The sequence below is a fragment of the Cetorhinus maximus genome, chromosome 3, assembly GCF_964194155.1.
Source record: "Cetorhinus maximus chromosome 3, sCetMax3.hap1.1, whole genome shotgun sequence".
In the NCBI taxonomy this organism is placed as follows: domain Eukaryota; kingdom Metazoa; phylum Chordata; class Chondrichthyes; order Lamniformes; family Cetorhinidae; genus Cetorhinus; species Cetorhinus maximus.
In genome coordinates, this window is record NC_135881.1 from 14,934,991 (window position 1) to 14,953,404 (window position 18,414).

Here is an 18,414-nt window from a genome sequence, read left to right on the forward strand (position 1 = left end):
GGACACTGAGAAGTGTGGAGAAACAGAGGGATGTTTGACTGTATTTCTACAGACCCTGGAAGGTAGCAGGGCAAATAGATAAGGTGATTAAGGAGGTACACGGTATTTTCCTTTAATAGCTGAGGCATAGAATGTAATAGCAGAGAGGTTATGCTAGAGCTGTATAAAACAAAAAGTTAGGCCACAAGTAGAATCTAGTGTACAGTGCTAAGGTACTGGATACGATCAGGTATCAAGGAGATTTAGATGGATGTTACCAGGACTGTGAAACTTTAGCTGTGAGGAAAGATCAGATAGGCTGAAGAGTTTTACTTTGGAACAGAGGAGGCAAAGGGGAGATTTAATTAAGGTGTATAAAATCATGAGGGGCCTAGATAGATTGGATTGAAAAGATCTATTTCCCTTAGCAGTGGTGTCAGTTGCAAGGGGATTTGGTTTAAAAAAATTAGTACAAGGGTTAGAGGTGAGTTGAGCAGAATTTATTTTCACCCTGAGGGTGGTGGACTTCCGGATCTCATTGCCTGAAAGGATAGTAGAGGCAGGAACCCTCGTTGCATTATTAAAAATTACTTGGAGGTGCTGTTGAAGTGTTGTAACTTACAAGATAATCGACCGAGAGCTCGACAGTGGGATTAGGCTGGATAGTTTTTTGGCTGGGGGGACAGGATGGGCTGAACTTCTTTACACAACGAGTGGTTCGGGCTTGGAAGGCGCTGCCTGGAAGTGTGGTGGAGGCAGGTTCAATTGAAACATTCAAGAAGGCATTAGATGATTATTTGAATAGAAACAATGTGCAGGGGTTTGGGGAAAAGGCAGGGCAAAGGTCATAATGTTCATTTGGAGAGCCGGTGTAGACACGATGCACCAAATGGCCTCCTCCTATGCCGTTAAAATTCTGTGATTCCTTCTGTGCCATAAATTTATATTATTCTTTAATAACAGCTATTGCACCTCAAGCTAATTCATTGAATATTAAGCTTTCAGAGATGTTTGAAAATTGAACACTAAATAAATGCCAAACAAAGCTTATTAGTTTTAGTAGAAAAAAAACTAGTAATTGGAACTTAAGATACCAGAGTTGATAATTGATTATACTTAACAATATCCAGCCATTAATGTACTCTCATAAGTTTAATATGATATCCAAAGTTCACTAGACCTTTTTGGCATAGTTTCAAAATTGTTGTACCGTAAGTCGCTGAACGTTTTATTTTTCTCCATTACCTCAATGGATTTTATTAAAGAAATCTATTTAATCTGATATTTTGCTTGTAAAAACTCGTTAAACTGAGCTATTGCATTAAATGTTGTAAAATTAGATCTGAATTTATAAAGCTTTGAAATTTAAAGATTTATTCGTATGCAGTTGTCACCTGAACTTCTGAAATAAAACTTAATGTCAATGACATTTTTAGATTATCATATAATTTATCAGTACTTGCTTGTTTTCAAAGACAAATTAAATTTCTTTTATATTTTTAGCCTGAGCCCACTTCAAAGTTTGTAATTCCTTATGTCGAATGCAATGGTACTGATGTGGAAAGGGGATCTGAATTTCTGTGCAAGAAGTTGGTCAGTTCAGCTTCCCCCTTCAGTTATCATTAATCACAGGTAAGTTAAACCATCATTTTGCATAATTTGTAAAGCCACTTTGAAGTTTATACTGGCTGTTACGGGTGTAGGAATGTTGGATAGCAAGAGAATAACTTGCTTAATTAGCAATTGTTGGATTTCATGTCTTATTGAAGAAAGAAAAGACTTTCTTGTAGCTTTAGTTGTGTAGTACATATGTGGGAAATTGCACAAATCAAATTTTTACCTTTTTGGGTTCTGTTTCAGTGCAGTTATGTGTTTAAAAATGCTCCCAATTCTAACAAAGGATCACATCAGATTTATTTTGTCTTGGCTACAGCCACCAGATGACAAGCTGTTGCACGTATCTATTTGTACCAGTGTAATCAAGGTTCACAGCCTTGTTTCAGGAATGATAATCATGCAACTGAAAAAGAAAAAAAAATTAAGCACTACAACTCCCCTCCCCCTTTTTCCTATCATATACACAATATTGTATGCACAATACAGCATGTCAGGCTCAGCCAGTTGCAGTATCTTTCAGGAGGTACAGAAGACTATGACTTAAAAAATGAAAATCATGCTGGAGATACTCAGCAAGTCAGGCAGCATCTGTGAAGAGAGGAACAGAGCAAATGAGTGGAATTTTACTGACCCCAGATGGTAGGCAGTGAGGCCGATAAAATAGTGGGGAACTGCGTCAGGGTGGCCTGCAGACATATTCCCGTAGCTGGAACACTTTCCCAGTGGCAGAACCAGATGTGGAGTGGCTGCCCACTGGGGGGTCAAAATAATTTTTTTTCCCTCAAGGGCTCTTCTTGAGAGATTTCCTCCAGAGTTACTTTTTGATTTTCGGCAGCTACCTTTTTGGTTTTCAGGGGCTCCTTGAAGGTAAAGCAGATCTAAAGATTCAAGTTAGAAGCCAAACTCCTTGAAGCAGGAATTTACAAATTTGCTCTATGTCTCCATTAAAGGACATTAAAGAAACGAGAGACTTGGTGCTGAGCAGGTGGCCAAGAATCCAACAAGAATGAAACAGTTTTCCTTCACTTACCCCCTATCCCTCATTCTCTTTCAGTGGCTGATATTAAAGCAAATTCGAGTAAAGCAGAAGGTTGGGCTCTTCTGGATCAGCTGAACTTGCAACTTTTTCTCACAACGTCAAAACTTTAAAAAAACACATGCACAACGACAGTGAAAAAAATAGTTGGTATACGACAGACACTTCTATATTAGAACCATTTTAAAAAAGTCTAAGGGGAATGAAAACAAAACTTGATTTACCTTACAATATTTTTTCTCCATCTACACTATCTGTCTCTTTAAACTTTAATCACAAAACAATTTATTGAACTAATATAAAAGACGAAGCAAATCATTGAACCTTTTTCATATTTGTTTGGTATTATTATTCCTGCAACAGTTTAAAACCTTGAAAGCCAGGCCCCAAAGGAGGGTTTTAGAAGGAAAAATAAAGATTTTTTTAAAAATGTTGTGAAATCACAATCATAAATAAGTGTGAAAGTGAGCAAAATTGCCTGGTCTTTGTCTCTCTCTTCTCTCTCTCTCTCTTTCTCTCTCTCTCTCTCTCTCTGGAATAAATAATTCCAAAGAGAAGAAAATATTGTCAGATATCCATTGACTCCCAAATTCTGAAGTTTTGCTCTGAAGAAAATTGTCTCCATCTCTCTTTTACTGTTGTCAACTCAGTTTTTTTTGGTTCTAATTCTCCTGTCTCTCCCATGCTTGCTGCTCCAGCTCTTCCAATTACAGGTTCCTTCCCTTCTGCCCTTGCTGTCCTCCAATCAGAGATTCTGTCTCTAGAGGAGCAGCAAGAGCGGGACAGAGGGAACCTCTGATTGGTGGTGCTGGGGCAGTGAACATGAGCGAGATAGAATCTGTGATTGGAGGAGCAGCAAGGGTAGTTCTGTGACAATTCTCTCTGGCCCCTGGCTTTGCTGAAATCCCTTGTCTGCTGGGGTCTGCCTCTCGGCTATTAATGCCATCTGGCTCCTTTATCCCACTTTACTCAAGTCTCATTGATGGTCTGATTTTCATCGAGTTGGGATGATTTGGCAGGCGGGCCCCAATTCCAGGATTCCAGACCTATTCCTGGGCTAACAAAAACAAAAATACCTGGAAAAACTCAGCAGGTCTGACGCATCTGCGGAGAGGAATACAGTTGACATTTTGAGTCCGTATGATTCTTCATCAGAACTAAGGAAATAGAAAAATGAGGTGAAATATAATCCTGGGCTGTCTGATTTTCGGGAGTGCCTTTCAAGGATGTGAGCTGATTCCTGTCAAAAGCCCACATCTGGTAGTCCCAACTTAGTTAGCTCCATTGTGGAGATAGGCATGTCCTACCCCTCTGCAATTTTCATGGAGTTAGACCAGATTTTTAAAGAGTCGTGGCTTATGGTCCCCCCCCAGAGGAGTCATGAGCCCTTGTCTGCATGAGGGGGCCTTTTAAGAGGTAAGCTGAAAAGGAACTCCTCATGCCCCCTGTGCCAAACTTTGCCTTTTCACCCACGCCAAAGAATACAATTGCCTGGGCTTTCAGTCAAGCATACATCATGAGGTTGGTTGAGAGCTCAGAAGCCCGTGAAGTTTGTTGAAATATCTGTGCCCAGAGAAAATATTGTTTGAGTGACAGCTCAGGCTCTCTGATCTCTGCTGTCAATCAAACAGTATTTGTTTACATAAGTGGTTTCAAGCATGTGTGGTTTTTGTTATTGATACTTTAAAGGTTTTTGTTGATTGACACATATTGGCTTGTAGTGAATATGCTTTTTTTTCAACATGGGAGAAAGTTATGATTGAATTATTTCATTTTAACTTTTTTTACACACCCTACTTTCGCTGTTGGGTTCATTGGTTCTAAACAGTGTATAGTGGGTCAATGGGCATGAAAAGTGCCATAGGGGACTTGAGGGGTCATGTAGGGTGGGTGGAAGGACAGAGCTTAGCATAAGGGGGCATGAGGGGCCATAGAGGGTGGATGGAAGGGCAGAGCTTGACAAAGGAGGTATGAAGGGCCAGGGAGGATGTTTGGGGTCATGGGGTGGCATGGAAGGGACATAGAGAATGTTTGGAGGGTGAGGAGAGAGGACTGGTGGGCCTTTGGATTTTTATTTTAACTGGGACAAAGTCCCTTAGCACTGAACCAGGCCTTTTCAACAGCTTGCCTCTACACTCGGCAGTCTCTGTGGCTGCTCCAACTTTTTTCTGGCTCACTCCAGCCTGTACCCAACCCCGCCGGCAATGAAGATCTTGCCTTTGCAGGCAGCTTTTCCTAAGGTGAGCGAGCTGAGCTGGTAATTTTTCCGGCTGCCGCTACCTCCCTTGAGGATGAAAATCCAGGCCAATGGGAGGGGATAAACATACCCAAAATGCATCCCATCAAGTGCTGCTTCCAACATTGGGACTGAGATGGCGAGGGTGGGAGGGGAGTGGGTGGTGAGGGCGGAAGCCGACATAGCGGGTAGAAGAGGAGCCTGGTGGCGTTGATGCCTGAGGGGCAGATCCAGACAAATAGCAGGTTTGGGCCTGGCAATGGACTTTGTCAAAAGAGACAAAGTTATTTTATTTTCCGTCTTGTAGTTAGTTAGAGGTTAACAGGTCTCCAAATAAGAGGTTCAAAATCCCCTCCCCATCTTTTGTCCCATTTGAAACCAGACTCCAAAACTTTGTGCCTGTGATTATTAGCCCTGCATGTAAAAATTTGTGCAAGCTGTGAGCAGTTAGCCAAAATTCTTGCACTACTGTTCCCTGCTGCTTTAAGGATCAGAATGGCAGGACCATCAGTTTGTGTTCCCCTGGAGCCCATTAAGATGCATCACAACTTCTGGCTTTTAGCCTAAGTGCAATTGCTGGAAGTTGCCATTGGTGGCAGCAAACTTTCTGTGTTCGCAGCTATTGTAAAGGGAAAATCTGGACCAATACTAAGTTCACATTAAAACTTCAAGGATTTAAATGGGTTCATTAAAATATCTCTCAGAATAACAGACTTTTGTAGTTGTATAGTAGTATTAAATAACCATGAGCTTTTTGTTTAAAGCTATTGTTTCAGTAAAAAGGCTTTTGACTTCTTTGCTTTGGGAATGTTGGATTCTGTAAAATGGGGATGTTGAATTTCTAGGCCATCCTATGTTCAAAGTTTATATATTTAGAGTTTACAAGTTATAACAAAGGAAAGATCAACCATTTTACTTCATTTATTGCCTTGACCTCTCTGGCTTTCAATATAAAGAAATTCGTATTGGATTTGCTCTAATTTTCCTACATTAAAAGTGACTTTGAAGATTGTGGGATTATCTTTGCTTGTTCCATTTTCAAAATTATGTATACACACAGTTTACAAGAAGATATATTTGATGATTGCAATCCTATGTTAATATTTATGAGTTGGTGTTGTTTTATGCATGTTGTAACTGGTGAACACATGAAGAATTTCTGTTATAACAGTTATAATTATTCAACAGGTAAATTGCTAAGGAGATACTATGGAACAGCAGCTTTTCTCAACTTCTCTGCTAAGTGGCATCAGTAGTTCTACGCCTTCTGTGGATCCAGCTCTCTTATACAGCCATTGGTCTGTGTTTGCTGATGATAGTGTATCACCAGTTACTTTTCATGATGGCCCTAAACAGAGGTAAAGCCATTTTACTGAAGTCTTGAGGGGGACTGCTGGCTTTCAAGTTAGTTTAGATGGTTTGTGATATTAAGTGCATAAATGCATTCTAGCAAGGATCGAAGCAGTTACAATGTACAGTATACAAATATACCACCTTTGGAGCTTAGGTGGAAGGTGTCCTTGAAATATTTAAATAATGATGAACATGATGGGGGCTAGGTATTGTATTATGTTACACTGCTGTAATTGGGGTATTCTTCTGAGTTGGGGTCTGAGGCATACAGCTTGGTGGACTACTTTACTGTATATTTAACTGTAATATACTTGACCTAAGAATGCTAGATGTGGACCGTATTCATGATATTGATGAGCACAAATGGGAATTGGAGGTGCAATGAATTAGATACTGGTCTTTCATTTCTGAAACCTGAGTAGAAATTCATCCTACTTAAGTGCCGACTAACTGTTAATCCATCTCCCCCCTTTTGTTATGATTTTACTATGTGTAAAATGGCTTCCACTTTGCTTACGTACTAGGCACTGCATTTCAAAATAGTTATTTCTTTGTGAAGTACTTCGAAAAGTTTGAGTTGTAATAATGGGTTTTTTAAATTAGAATATTTTTTATTGTGTAGTTTTTCAATGAAGAGAACGTCACTGTTAAGAATACTAGTATTGAACTTTTTATTTTTGAACACTCAGATAATGCACTAAAAATGAATTGATAACATATTGTGCACAACTCTTCTTAAATGACTACAATTTTTTCTCTACTTTCCAGTGAGCTTTTGACTTTTTTTCTCCTGATTGACTTTTTTTTCCTTGATTTTTATGTTTTGCAAACCCAAAACTAAACCCCAAAACATTAACTTGAGTATATAGCCAGTTCTAGAGGATAACAGTGAACTTGTATAGTGCATTGGTATGGCCCCACAAGGAGGACAAATGTGCAACTATATGATACTACAGAAGGGATATCCTTGTTGTGATGTTGGTACTGAGAAGACCAACTAGATTGACACTGAGATTGGACACTTGAGTTACAAGGGGAGATCAAAGAAGCTGGGTTAACAAATTAAGTGGTAAAGTAGACCCCAGCAAATAATTTGATATAGTGACAAATTTCATTGAGCTCAGAAGATAAATAGTTTAGATATAACTACTTCACAAACAGGGTAGTGATGGCATTAAATGATCTGCCCAGCGAGACCGTGAGGCTGTTAGTCTCAACAAATTCATGAATTTCCTAGACTGTATTTGGCAAAGGGAAGTATGCAGTAATTTAAGAGATAATAGTGTTTGTTTTTAACTTGAGCATGGGAGAGATGGACGGCAGCAGTCTTTTCTGATACTGTAGATTTCTATGTTGCAAAAATATTTTTTTCAAGAATAAAAACTCCAAATGTAAAGTTGTGATATTCCAGTAGAGTTTTTATTTTAAATATAAAATTCTAGGCCAGGGTATAGAAATGGAGTTTTAAAAATGTAAAGATTAATATGTGTTCTTGTTTCAGGGCCCAGTTTAGTTTACCAGATTCTGGAAATACACCTGATTTATTTGGACTGGTCTCCAGCATACTGGATGAGCCTGACAAACCAGAGTCCTTTTCCAATTGGTAAGTCAAATTTTACTGATTTATAGATGCACATGAAATTTAGGCTGCAGCCGCTTCATTTTCTGCTACTTTGTTTTTAAGTTTGAAGTTTGTGCTGTGAGTTTGAAAATGGCAGCTCATGTTTAGTAGTTTCAGGCTGCAGTTATACTGCATCTGATGTGACCTCAACCCATTATGATGGTCTCCTAGACTAGGTCTTATCAGTGCAGCTGTAGTATGCTTAATAGATTCCTAAGTCATATGGCCGCTTTTTTATGTTGAAGTGCACAAACCTCCTTTGGATTGGTGTAATGTGATTCACTGTTGGGTCAAAATTCTGGAACTCACTCCCTAACAGCACTGTGGGTGTACTTAAACCACGTAGACTGCAGCAGCTCAAGAATGTGGCTCACCACCACTTTCTCAAGGGTAGGAAATGCTGGCCTTGCAGAGGCACTTGCAAATGAATAAAAAAAAACAAAATTCTGTATCCTTAATGGCCTGATCTTAAGACTTCTGCTATGGTGGCCCAAGCTATGTTGCTGTAGAACCTTCCCTATTGCTACTGTAAAGTGATTTTAATAGCAGTCAGAATCACTTGATAATTTTTATATATATTGTAGTTGGGGAATGGTGATGCAATGTTAATGTTACTAGGTTAGTAATCCAGACCTACTGCTCCAGAGAAACAAGTCCAAACCCTACTATAGCAGCTGCTGGAATTTAAATTCAAGCAATTAAAATTTGGTTTAAAAAAACTAATCTCAGTAATGGTGATCCTGGAAACCCATCTGGCTCACTAAGGTCTTTTAAGGAAGGAAATCTGCCATCCTTACCTGGCCTGACCTACATGTGACTCCACAACAATGTGATTGACTCTTAACTGTCCTTTGAAATGACCTAGCAAAACACTCAGTTGTATTAAGCCACTATCGAAGAGTTGAAAAAAAAAACGTGAATGTACGAACGTACGAACAAGGAGCAGGATAGGCCATTCGGCCCCTCAAGGCTGTTCCGCCATTTAATAAGATCATGGCTGATCTGATAGTAACCTGAAATCTGCATCCCACCTATCCCTGGTAACCTAATCCCTTGCTTACCAAGAATCCAACCACCTCTGCCTTAAAAATATTCAAGGACTCTGCTTTCACCACCTTTTCAGGAAGAGAGTTCCAAAGACTCTCAACCCTCTGAGTGAAAAAAATTTGCCTCATCTCCAATTTAAATGGGTGATCCCTTATTTTTAAACAGTGAGCCCTAGTTCTAGATTCTTCCACAAGAAGAAACATCCTCTCCACGTCCGCCCTGTCAAGACCCCTCTGGATCTTATATGTTTCAATCAAGTCGCCTCTTACTTTTCTAAACTCCAGTGGATACAAGCCTAGTGTGTCCAACTTTTCCTCATAAGACAACCCACCCATTCCAGGTTTTGGTCTGGTAAACTTTCTCTGAACTGCTTCCAACGCTTTCATGTCCTTCCTTTAAAAAAGGTGACCAATACTGTACACAGTACTCCAAGTGTGATCTCACTAGTGCCCTGTACAACTGAAGCATAACTTACCTACTTTTGTATTCAATTCTCCTCACAATAAATGATATTCTATTAGCTTTCTTATGTACTTGCATTGTAGTCTTTTGTGATTCATGCACTAGGGCACCCAGATCCCTCTGAATCTCAGAGCTCTGCAATCTCTCCCCGTTTAGATAATAAGCTGCTTTTTTATTCTTCCTGCCAAAATGAACAATTTCACTTTTTCCCACATTATACTCCATTTGCCAGATCTTTGCCCACTCACTTAACCTATCTGTATCTTTTTTAGCCTTCTTATGTCCTCTTCACAACTTAATTTCCTACCTATCTTTGTGTCATCAGCAAATTTGGCAACCATCCCTTCAATCCCTTCACCCAAGTCATTTATATAAATTGTAAACAGCTGAGGTCCCAGCACTGATCCCTGTGGCACACCATTCATTACGTTTTGCCAACCTGAAAAAGACCCATTTATGCCTATTCTCTGCTTCCTGTTAGCCAGCCAATCTTCTATCCATGCCAATATGTTACCCCCTATACCATGAGGTTTTATTTTCCGCAGTCGCCTTTGATGTGGCACTTTACCAAATGGTCTAATGGAAATCTAAGTTCAGTACATCCCCTTTATCCACAGTACATCTTACTACCTCAAAGAACTCCAATTAATTGGTTAAACACTATTTCCCTTTCACAAAACTATGTTGACTCTGCCTGATGACTTTGAGCTTATCCAAATGCCCTGCTATAACTTCTTTAATAATAACTTCTAACATTTTCCCTACAACAGATGTTAAGCTAACTGGCCTGTGGTTTCCCGTTTTCTGTCTACCTCCCTTTGTGAATAAAGGAGTTACATTTGCTATCTTCTAATCTAATGGGACCTTCCCCAAATCTAGGGAGTTTTGGAAAATTAAAACCAATGCATCAACTATCTCACTTGTTTTAAGACCTTAGGATGAAGTCCATTAGGACCTGGGCTCTTGTCAGCCTGCAGCTCCAACAATTTACTCAGTACCACTTTTCTGGTGACTAATTTTCCTGATTTCCTTCCCCAGTTCCATTTCCTGGTTTATAACTGCTTCTGGGATGTTATTTGTATCTTCTATAGTGAAAATTGATACAAAATATTTGTTCAATTCATCTGCCATCTTCTTGTTTTCCATTATCAATTCTCCAGACTCTCTTTCTATAGGACCAATGCTCACTTTATTAACTCTTTTCTTTTTAAAATATTTATAAAAGCTCTGATTACCTGTTTTTATATTTCTGGCTAGCTTCCTCTCATACTCTAATTTTTCCCTCCTTATTAGTCTTTTAGTCATTCTTTGCTGTTCCTTATATTTTGTCCAATCTTCTGACCTGCCACCTGTCTTTGCACAGTTATATGCTTTTTCTTGGTTGAGACTATCTTTAACATTTCTAGTTAACTATGGATGGTGTGTCCGTCCCTTGGACTTTTTCTTATTTGTTGGAATGTATTCATTCTGTGCATTCTGAAATATCCCCTTAAGTATTAGCCACTTCATCCCTATTGACCTATCCCTTAACTTAATTTGCCAGTTCACTTCAGCCAACTCAGCTTTCATGCCCTCATAATTGCCTTTATTTAAGTTTAAAAACTTAGTCTCAGACTCGCTCCTCTCTCCCTCAAACTGAATGTAAATTCAATCATATTATGGTCGCTGCTACCTAGGGGTGCCTTCACTATGAGGTCATTAATTACTTCCATCTCATTGCACAGTACCAGGTCTAGTATAGCCTGCTCTTTGGTTGGCTCCAGAACATGCTGTTCGAAGAAACTATCCCAAAAATATTTAATGTACTCCTTATCCAGGCTCTCTTTGCCCATTTGAATTTTCCAGTCTATATGTGAATTAAAATCTCCAATGATTATCACTGTGCCTTTCTGACAAGCTCCAATTATTTTTTCCTTTATGCTCAACCCTACCATGTGGTTACTGTTAGGGGGGCCTGCACACAACTCCCACAAATGACTTCTTGCCTTTACCATTTCTCATCTCTACCCAAACTGTTTTCACATCCTGGTTTCCTGAACTTGGGTCATCCCTCTCTATTGTGCTAACACCATCATTAACTAACAGAGCCACCCCTCCACCTTTTCCTCACTTCCTGTCTTTCCTAAATATCCTGTACCCTTCAATATTCAGGTCCCAATCCATGTCCTCCTGCAGCCATGTCTCCGTAATGGCTATCAAATTGTAATTATTTATTTCTATGTGCCCTCTCAGTTCATCTGTTTTGTTTCGAATGCTACATGCATTCAGATACAGAGCTTTTAGTTTTATCCTTTTATTCTTTTTATAACCTCTAGTTTTATCTGTTGATTAACTTGATAGATTTGTACTCTATCCCTTCCTGTCACGGTCTGTTTTTCATTTTCTATAATACCTTTTTCTTTTGCTTTGTCTCTACTCTTTGATTTACCACATCTTCCCAAATTTGTTCCCTTGCCCCCGCTATTTAGTTTAAAACCCTCTCTACTTCTCTAGTCATGCGGCTTGCAAGAATACCAGTCCCAGCATGGCTCGGGTGTAGACCGTCCCAACAGTATAGATCCCACTTTCCCCAGTACTGGTGCCAGTGCTCCATGAACCGGAACCCACTTCTCCTTCACCAGTCTTTGAGCAACACATTCAGCTCCCTAATCTGATTTGTCCTATGCCAATTTGCACATTGCTCAGGTAATATTCCAGAGATTATGACCTTTGAGGTCCTGCTTAATTTGGTGCCTAGGTCCTCATACTGACTATTCAGAATCTCCTTCTTTGCCCTGCCTAAGTTGTTGGTACCTACATGGACCACGACGACTGGTTCCTCCCCCTCCCACTGCAAGTTCCTCCCTTGAGCAGTTATCCCATGCCCTGGCACAGGGCAGGCAACACAGCCGTCTGGACTCACGCCCTTTGCTGTTGAGAACAGTGTTAATCCCTCTGACTATACTATGCCCCACTACCACTACATTCCTTTTTCTCCCCTCACTTGAATGCCTTCCTGAATTACGGTGCCATGGCCAGCTGGCTCATCCACCCTGCAGCCCCCACTCTCAGCCAGACAAGCTGAAAAAACCACAAACCTGTTGGACAGTTGTAAAGGCTGAGGCTCCTGCCCTCTGAGACCCCTTACCTGCCTCACTCGTAGTCACACACTCCTATCCTTGAACACTGACTAAATCAGAAGACCCTATCCTAAGAAGTGTGACTGTCTCCTGGTACAAAAAAATCCAGGTAACTTTCCCCCTCCCTGACACGCCATAGTGTCTGTAGTTCAGCCTCGAGCTCATAAACTCTGAGCTGAAGCTGCTCAGACTTCAAACACTTACTGCAGATGTGTTTGCCCTGGGTCATACTGGCAACCAGGAGCTTCCACATGCTGCAGCTGTGACACATCACCTGTCCTGACATCCTTAAGTGTTCTAATTAACTATTGAATTATTTTATTCAATTATATATTTTACTTTTGTTTTTATATATTTTATTAACCTTACCACCATTTGCTAGACTATTTTTAATCTTAGGAATAGAATAAGCTTTAGTCACTTACCAGATATTCACCAAATATCTGGCTTCTTCGCCCGTAGCAGAGTATGACCACTTCCTGAAGGCTGAGAAAGCTAGAAAGCAAATGAGCACATCTCCCGTCTTTCCCTAACTCCCTTAATTGCCCAACTCCCAGCACTCTCTTCTAAGTTACACTTCTTGCAGTAAACCTTACCTAAAGCTCCTCTTTCCCCCTATGCACACCGAATTCCCACTTTGAGCCAAATTTCCATATATACTCTAAGATAAAGGCAAAATACTGTGGATGCTGGAAATCTGAAACTAAAACAAAAAATGCTGGCAAAACTCAGGAGGTCGGACAGCATCTGTGGAGAGAAAGACACAGATGCTGTCAGACCTGCTGAGTCCTTCCAGCATTTTTTATTTTTGTGCCAAACATTCTCACTTGGCCTCTGCCTGACTCGAGCCAAAGCCTCCCCTCACTGATTGTGCACCTCTTATTTGAGGACCAATTGAGCTTTGTCACTAGTTGTGCTACTGAGCCAATCCTGGTGATGGACATTGAAGTCCCTCACCCAGAATACATTCTGTGCCCTTGCTACCCTCAGTGCTTCTTCAAGTAAGCGAACAGACCACCCATCATCAATTTGGATACTGGAAACTGCAAAATCACACCCTGTCCAATCGACCTGGCAAAGCCCTCCTCACTAACATTTGGGGACCTGTGCAGTCTGTCCTATAGACTAGTCAAGCAACAGCCTGACATAGTCAAACTCACCGAATCATACCTTACAGCCAATGTCCCAGACTCCTCCATCATTCCTGGATATGTGCTGGACCCACCAGAAGTGGGGGTACAATGGTATATAATCCAGAGAGAGCGGCCTTGGGAGTCCTCAGCATTGATGCCGGACCACATGGAGACTTTATGGCACCAGGCCAAACAAGGGCAAGGAAATCTTCTGCTGATTACCACTTACCAGCCTCCCTTAGTTGATGAATCAGTTCTCTTCCATGTTGAGCACCACCTGGAAGAAGCACTGAGGGTAGCAAGGGCACAGAATGTACTCTGGGTGAGGGACTTCAATGTCCATCACCAAGAGTGACTCAGTAGCAAAACTAGTGACCAAGCTCACTTGGTCCTTAAGGCAGTACCTGCCAGAGTGGGCCTGCAGCAGGTGGTGAGAAAATCAACAAGAAGTAGCCACCTACTTGAACTTGCCCTCACCTGTTGTGGGTACCTTTGCCGATGATGATATTGGTTGAAGTCACCACTGCATTGTTCTTGAGACAAAATTCTGTCTTCACCTCCATTGTGGTGTGATGTGCACTGGGACTATACTGAGATAGATTCAGAATAAATAATCGAGGCCATCAGATCTCTGTAGGCCATCTGCAACAACCAAATTGTATTCAACCATAATCTGTAACCTCATGGCCTGGACATTTTCCCCTCATTATCATTACCATCAAGCCAAGATATTAACCCTAGTTCAATGAGAAGTGCAGGAGAGCATGCCAGGAACAGCACCAGGCATACCTAAAAATGAGGTGCCAAGCTGGGAAGCTACCAAACAGGACTATATGCATGGTAAATAGCGGAAACAGCATGCGATAGATAGTGTTAAATGATCCCACAACTGGCGGATCAGACCAAAGCTCCATAGTGGATATATGAAACTTAGAAGGATTGTGAACTGAGGAGGATAGTGTAGAATTTCAAAAGGACATAGACAAGTTGGTGGAATGAGCAGACAGGTGGCAGATGAAATTCAATATTGTGAAATGTGCAGTGATTCATTTTGATAGGAAGACCATGGAGAGACAATATAAAATAGAGTACAATTCTAAAGGAGTTGCAGGAGCAGAGGGATCTGGGTGTACATGTGCATAAATCATTGAAGGTGGCAGGACAGATCAAGAGTGCAGTTAATAAAGCATGCAGTGTCCTGGGCTTTATTAATAGAGGCATAGAGTACAAGAACCAAGTGATTATGTTGAACTTTATATGACAGTAGTTCGGCGTCAATTGGAGTATTAAGCCCAGCTCTGGGCAGACTTTGGGGAGGACGTGAAGGCATTAGAGAAAGTGCATAAAAGATTCATGAGAGTGATGAGTTATGAAGATAGATTGGAGAAGTTAGGACTGTTTTCCTTGGAGAAGAGAAGGCTGAGAAGAGATTTGATAGAGGTGTTCAAAATCGTGAGGAGCCTGGACAGAGTAGATATGGAGAAGCTGTTCCCGCACATGAATGGATTGAGAACAAGGTGGCACAGATTTAAAATAATTTGTAAAAGAAGCAAAAGTGATATGAGGAGAAGCTTTTTCACACAGCAAGTGGTTAAGTGTCTGGAATGCACTGCCTGATAGCATGGTGGAGACAAGTTCTATCGAAGCATCCAGCAGGGAATTAGACTGTTATCTGAAGAGGGAGAAAGTGCAAGCTTACGGGGAGAAGAGAGAAGAATGGCACTAAGTGAATTGCTCATCTGGAGAGCCAGTGCTGGCATGATGGGTCGAATGGCCTTTTTCTCTGCTGTAACAATTCTGAGATTCTGCAATTGTCCTCCCATATCCAGTTGTAAATGGTGGTGGACAATGAAACAAATAACCAAGGAGCAGGCTCCACAAATATCCACAGCCTGAATGATGTAGCAACCATGAGTTCTTCAGGGTGCTGTCTTAGGCCTAATCATCTTTAGCTGCTTCATCATAAATTCAGAAGTGGGATGTTCACTGATGATTGCTCAATGTTCAGTACTGTTCATGACTCCTCAGATACTGAGGAGTCCATGTCTTCCTAACAGCACTGAGTGTATCTACACCATATGAACTACAGCGGTTCAAGAAGGTGGCTCACCACCATCTTCTCAGGGGCACTTAGGGATGGGCATTAAATGCTGGCCGAGCCAATGACGCCCACAACCCATGAAAGAATAAAAAACACCCAACACGTCAGTGAAAGAGAAAGTGAAGCATTTGCAGCTATCTTCAGCCAGAAGTGCCGAGCGGATGATTCATCTTGGCCTCCTCCTGAGGTCTCCAGCATCACAGATGTCAGTCTCCAACCAATTCGATTCACTCTACTTGATATCAAGAAACAGCTAAAGGTACTTGATACGGCAAAGGCTATGGGCCTTTAGCTGTAGTGCTGAAGTCTTGTGCTCCAAAACCAGCAATGATACTAGCCAAGCTGTTCCAGTACAGCTACAATGCTAGCGCCTCCCTGACAATGTGGAAAATTGCCTAGTTATGTCCAACTCAGAAATAAGTAGGACAAATTCAATCCAGCTAGTTGCCCCCGCCCGCACCCCCCTACATCCCAGTAGTTTACTCTCAATCATCAGCAATATGATCGAAGGTGTCATTGATAGTGCTGCACTTAGAGCGTAACCTGTTCATCGATACTCAGTTTGCATTCTGCCAGGGGCACTCGACTCCAGACCTCATCAAAGCCTTTGTTCAGATGTGGACAAAAGAGCTGAATTCCAGAGATGAGGTGAGAGTGACTGCCCTTGATATCAAGCAAGCATTTGACGAAGTGTGGCATCAAGGTGTCCTAGCAAATTTGAAGTTAATGGGGAAACTCTCCACTGGTTGGGGTCATACCTAGTACGAAGAAAGATTGTTGTGGTTTTTAGAGGTCAATCATTTCAGTCCTGGGACATTGTTGCAGGAGTTCCTCAGGATAATACCCTGGGCTTAACCGTCTTCGGCTGCTTCATCATCCTTCCCGCCATCAAAAGGCCAGAAGTGGAGATGTTCACTGATGATTGCACCATGTTTGGTACCCTATACGCCTCTTCAGATACTGAAGCAGTCCATGCCTGCATGTGGCAAGACCTGAATAACATTCAGGCTTTGGCTGAAAAGTAACTTTCATATCACAGAAGTGCCCTCTCCAACAAGAGAGCATCTAACCGTCTCCCCTCGACATTCCCTTATAGCTGAATACCCCACCATCAATATTCTGGGGGTTACCGTTAACTGGACCTGCCATATAAATTCTGTAGCTGTAAAAACAGGTCAGAGGCAGGGAACTCTGTGGTGAGTAACTCACCTCTTGGGTGAAATATTCCATTCTGGAGACTAAGTATATTGGTAGGCAGGAAAGTCAGCGTGATTCCCGCTGGGCCACAAGACTGGTGAACATGCACGATCTTCTGCTTTAATTAATAATAAATGTGTGAGGAACTCAGCAAATTTTGTTTCAGGGTGGGCAGGAAGTTGCCCGGTGCGCCATTACCTCATGGGGTTGAAGTTGCTGGCACCATTTTTTAAAGGGCACACATTCACTCATTGCAGGCCAAGATTCCGCATTACTCCTCCAGTGCCCTTGCAGCTGCAGCTCATACTGAGAAGCTTGCAGATGTGAGCAACCTCATCCCGGAACATATGAGAGCATCTCTGGCATTGCCTTTTACTCACCTCTAGGCAGGAGCACGGCTGGCGATATACCTGTGGTTGGTCAATGCTCACCGTTGCAGTGGTCCATGTGCGCCAGCCTGTTGACCTTATAGAGACCCCACTGCCTCTTGCTGCTCAGGCCATTGCTGCTCATAACCCTGTACTGACCAGCAACAGGCCCTCAAACTCCTTAACAAAATAAAAACAGAATTACCTGGAAAAACTCAGCAAGTCTGGCAGCATCGGTGGAGAAGAAATCAGTCAACGTTTCGAGCCCTCATGGCCCTTCAGCAGAACTGAAGCATAGTTTCAACAAGGGAGAAATATAAATTGGTTTAAGGTGGGTGGGGGGGAAGAGACACATTGAGGGTGTGGTGTGAGCAGATAATCAAAAGATGTCAGAGACAAAAGGGTCAAAGAGGTGTTGAAGGTGGTGGTCTTTGTCTGAGAAAAGTGCTAATTAAGAATGCAAGACAGGATATTCAAAGTACAGCTCTAGTGGGGGTGGGGTGGAAAGACTAAAGGTTTTAGTTTTAGATTTAAAAATAATGGAAATAGGTGGGGAAAGAAGAATCTATAGAAATTATTGAAAAAAAAGGCGGGTGGGGGGGGGGAAAGAAACGGGGTGGGGATGGGGGGAGGGGGAGTTTAAGATCTAAAGTTGTTGAATTCAATATTCAGCCCAGAAGGCTGTAAAGTGCCTAGTCGGAAGATGAGGTGCTGTTCCTCCAGTTTGCGTTGGGCTTCACTGGAACAATGCAGCAAGCCAAGGACAGACATGTGGGCAAGAGAACAGGGTGGAGTGTTAAAATGGCAAGCGACAGGGAGGTTTGGGTCTTTCTTGCGGACAGACCGCAGGTGTTCCGCAAAACGGTCAAACTCAAACTCCTTATCTGGATGAGAGCCATTGCCAAGGCAGGGCTGCCTGCAGCTTGCATCATTAACGCTTCAGTGGATGTGTGAACAAGTTGAAATGATACATCTACTGTGCATGTTCTTTACAGGTTTCCCTCCATCTCAAAGCCAACAGGCAGGGCCCTTCACCTGGCCCCCATCTAGACATGGCATCCCTTCCAGGTGAAGGACATCTCTGGAGGACCAGAGATGGATGTTCCTCCCGTTCGTACATGAATGCATATGGAGACATTGCTGTT

The 18,414-nt window shown here is 41.7% G+C and overlaps 1 protein-coding gene across 2 annotated transcripts in view; it reads left to right on the plus strand.

Annotated features, from left to right (window-relative positions):
- Positions 1-1,487: 1,487 nt before the first annotated feature.
- LOC144676215 (meiosis-specific coiled-coil domain-containing protein MEIOC-like) overlaps positions 1,488-18,414 on the plus strand; it is a 53,375-nt gene continuing 36,448 nt past the window's right edge. For both annotated transcript variants that reach the window (XM_078536705.1, XM_078536714.1), the window contains exons 1-3: positions 1,488-1,611; positions 6,057-6,226; positions 7,723-7,824. In XM_078536705.1, the coding sequence (XP_078392831.1) occupies positions 6,078-6,226; positions 7,723-7,824 (251 nt within the window). In that variant the 5' untranslated portion in view covers positions 1,488-1,611; positions 6,057-6,077. The remainder of the gene's footprint in view (positions 1,612-6,056; positions 6,227-7,722; positions 7,825-18,414) is intronic.